The sequence below is a fragment of the Pistacia vera genome, unplaced genomic scaffold (genome assembly GCF_008641045.1).
Source record: "Pistacia vera cultivar Batoury unplaced genomic scaffold, PisVer_v2 Contig1236, whole genome shotgun sequence".
NCBI classification, from domain to species: domain Eukaryota; kingdom Viridiplantae; phylum Streptophyta; class Magnoliopsida; order Sapindales; family Anacardiaceae; genus Pistacia; species Pistacia vera.
The window spans coordinates 65,965-69,643 of record NW_022195289.1 but is presented as its reverse complement, the minus strand read 5'-3'; the positions used below and the strand labels follow the sequence as shown (position 1 = coordinate 69,643).

The 3,679-nt window shown below is 34.3% G+C and overlaps 1 protein-coding gene across 1 annotated transcript; it reads left to right on the top strand.

Moving 5' to 3' along the window:
* Positions 1-266: 266 nt before the first annotated feature.
* Positions 267-3,214, top strand: LOC116117653 (two-component response regulator ARR2-like). The gene is made up of 8 exons (XM_031403678.1): positions 267-420; positions 523-909; positions 1,028-1,104; positions 1,492-2,424; positions 2,543-2,704; positions 2,812-2,907; positions 2,987-3,061; positions 3,167-3,214. Exons 1-8 carry the CDS (start codon positions 267-269, stop codon positions 3,212-3,214), a joined length of 1,932 nt encoding a protein of 643 aa, XP_031259538.1.
* The last annotated feature ends 465 nt before the right edge of the window (positions 3,215-3,679 follow it).

The following is a 3,679-nucleotide window of genomic DNA, read 5'->3' as shown; positions in this document are numbered from 1 at the left end:
GTAATCAAATTTTATATTTTCTCTATTTTCTTAATAGTAAAACAATTTGAAAGCTTTAATTTTATTTTTGTTCTTTAAATTAAATGGCCTTGTACTGTTATATATGTTTTTATTACTCAGATCGAGGTATTAGTTTCCATTCTGCCTGTTAAATATATTAATATATGCTTGATTATAACCATTTCAAATTCTCTCTTGCAATAACACTATATTTATTTATTTGCATGTTGATTTACCTGGTTATTTTGTCTCTTTATATTTCAGCTATGACTGTCAAGTCCCCAGTGGATGCTCTAGCTACAGTCAGGACTCGGCATGATCGTATCGACCTCGTCCTTACCGACCTCCACATGCCTGAAATGAACGGCATAGAACTGCAAAGACAAATCGAGGAAGAATTTAAACATTTGCCTGTCATTAGTTAGTACCATTTTGATTGAAAAGTTTTATACTTTTTTTATTATATTGTAAGTGTTATGTTTAATTAATTAACATGAATATTTCTTAATTTATCAATTGCAGTAATGTCCTCAGATGACAGAGAGAGTGTCATACTGGAGAGCTTAGCCAGTGGAGCTGTGTTTTACATAGTGAAACCAATCAACCCAGATGATCTGAAAAATGTGTGGCAATATGCCATTACATCTAAGAAAGGTAAATCTCTGTACATTGAGGACATTGGAAGCATCCAATTCGGAGGATCCTTAGCTCATGAGGATATTAGTTCAGCATCATCTGTCAACGAAGAAAGGCATGTAAAAAAGAAAGATCACAAGAGAAAGGCTATCAAAAAGGGTAAGGACTACATGGAAGGAGAAAACTCCGTTGCTCCAAAGAAGGCCAAGGTGGTTTGGACAAATTCTCTTCACAATCGTTTTTTGCAAGCCATAAAGCTTATAAGCCTAGAAAGTAAGTTTATATTATTTGTTACTTGTAATAATAATGTTGTCATTCTCTTGTTACTTCTTTTGATTAATGAATAATATTTTTATTGTTTGTGATCTTCTGTTCTGTGAAATTCATGCAGAGGCTGTCCCCAAGAAAATTCTTGAGTGCATGAATGTGCCAGGCTTAACTAGAGAAAATGTCGCTAGCCATTTGCAGGTTTGCTCATAATTACTACATAAATTTCACCTTCCTAATTAATTGAGTTGTAATTAAACATGCCCCCGTAATTGGCATATATTATATATGGTTATTGCACTAAAATATAAAGTTTTGTTATCTCAATACAGTTAAATATATAATAATATATATAATAATAATATAATAATAATAATAATGATAATATATATATATATATATGTACACTTTACAATTTCTTAATGGAGTTTTATTTTGAATTGGTTGGTTGAGATGATCCTATATGACTTATACAACTGATTTACATTGAAAAAAAACACAAGTTAGGTTCAATCTCAATAATTAAATGAAATAATTTTTGAAAATTTACTTCAAATAATGGTAGTATATGTGCTGTGAATTTTGCAGAAGTACCGACTCTTCCTGAAACGAGTTGCAGAGAAAGGCATTATTGTTACAACTAAGAACTTCTCCAGTAGGAACGTTATGTCCAGTACTTTTGCAAAATCAGGGCAATCCTCGTTGCAGCTTAAACATGCTCAACAAGACAATAAACAATTCCAAGGAAGGCAGCCAACCAGAACTTCATTTCAACTAGCAGGTTATGGAGGCAGTACCTCAGCTCTTAATGGTGGCAACATTGGTTCAAGGCAAGGTTATGTGTCTCAACTCGGTTTGCAGCTGGGAAATGAAGCTAATCTTTATCAACCAAATTTTGGAACCACAAATCCTCTCGGTCAGGCAAATCTCCCCACTTTTGGAATGGGATCAAATGACTTTGGAAACAATTTGTTTTCCCTTGGAGGCATGCCCGGTGGTCTTCTGAATGGCACCAATCCAATGCAAATGTATCCTCAACAGTCTCAGGCAAGGCCAGATATGAATTTTGGAACTCCAGGAATTATCAACCTTCCTCCAAATTATGCTGGGATGTCAATAACTGATGATATGGAGCTCTCTCCAATTGGCCAAATGGCACTCGATGGTAATTTTCTGAATGCTGGTTGTGGCTTGATCAATCCGGCTCACAATGACAATATGAATATTGGCCCAGCGGGAAGTGCTACATTTGGTTATTTCCCTCCTGGAGAGTCTTCTTCTACAGAGTTTGATCGTGCAAATTACCCATTCCAACCAGCATTTGCCAGTGTTAATCAACAAGAAAGCACTCCAATCCTGCCACCACTGCAACAATATGGTCTCGGCCGCAACAATGGACAAAATAATTTTACTTCTGATTTGATGAATAATGCTTCTGTGTTTGGTAATCCACAGCAACTCAGGGAAGGCAACATTTCTGACATTCTGTCTGGGACAACAAACTGTCTATTTCCGTATCAGGTGAGTAAATTTTATTATAATCTTGCTTAATATCAATTTAATTATATTTTTAGCAAACCAATTAGCTTTCACCCAAATTCTTTATTTTCTTATTGACAACAAGTTTTGATATGTATAGCAACAAGGGAGTGAAGGTGGCCCGAACCCTAACTTTCCTACCAGGTCAAATTTTGCTGAAATGAATCCTCCAGGCAATTTATCCTTGAACCTGGACTTTTCTAGCGCATTTGGTGTTGAAGAAAATGATCCTCGCCTTAATAATGAACCAACTCTTGATCAGGCATGGCTAATTCTTCCTTCATTTTGTTATAAATAATAGAAGCAATATTTCCAGATTTTTTTTATAAAACAAAATTACTTCTAATTAAGTTTATATATCTTATGCAGCTTCAGGAGATTGAAGAAGCTATGAACCCAGACTTGGAGAATGGGAACAATCCAATGGATGACTACTTCCCAATGTTTAATGAAAACCTTGACCAGGCAAGTCTAGTTCTCACTTCATATCAATCTTTACTTCCATTCATGTAACCCTAACCCACTGGTTTTTATATTACTGTAGCAACAAGGAAACGAAGGCCAGGTCAACTCTGAGCTAAATTACCTGTTAATGGACACTGCCCTTTCAGGAAATCAGGTATGTCCACAATTTTTAACCTCAAATTAATGGCTTCAATTTAACTTAAGTTTCAGAGTTTTTGGAAACTTTTCTTAAAGAAAATGTGTTTGGTTCTCACTGCAGGAATGGGACGAGTTCTTGAACTCTTTGTTTAAAGATCACCCATTCTGAGAGAATGATCGGCAATCTGGGAAGGATCTAAATCCAGTCATGGATAAACTTCTATCAGCTTCTATGGATTGGATTCAGTTCAATTTCTAGTTTTCTTAAGTAGTAGTTCTTGGTTTTTGTCATTGCGTTTGAGTATAATCTTTTAATTGCTAATAAATTAAGCGGGAGACTTTTTAAATAATTATATTTTATCTTTGTCTTGTTGGCTTTTGCCATTGCGTTTGAGTATAAACTTTGAAGTTTTAATTGCTAATAAATTAAGAGACTTTTTAAATAATTATATTTTATCTTTGTCTTGTTAATTTTAATTATAAGTTGTGTGCTAAAATCTCTTCTCGTACTCCTAGACTCTAATTTTTTTTTTTTTTTAATAAAATCTTTTTGTGAATTTGAATTTATTTCTACCACGACTTGCCGTTTGAGTTTATTTATGAGTTAAAGACTTTTGCCCACCCAAATAACGGT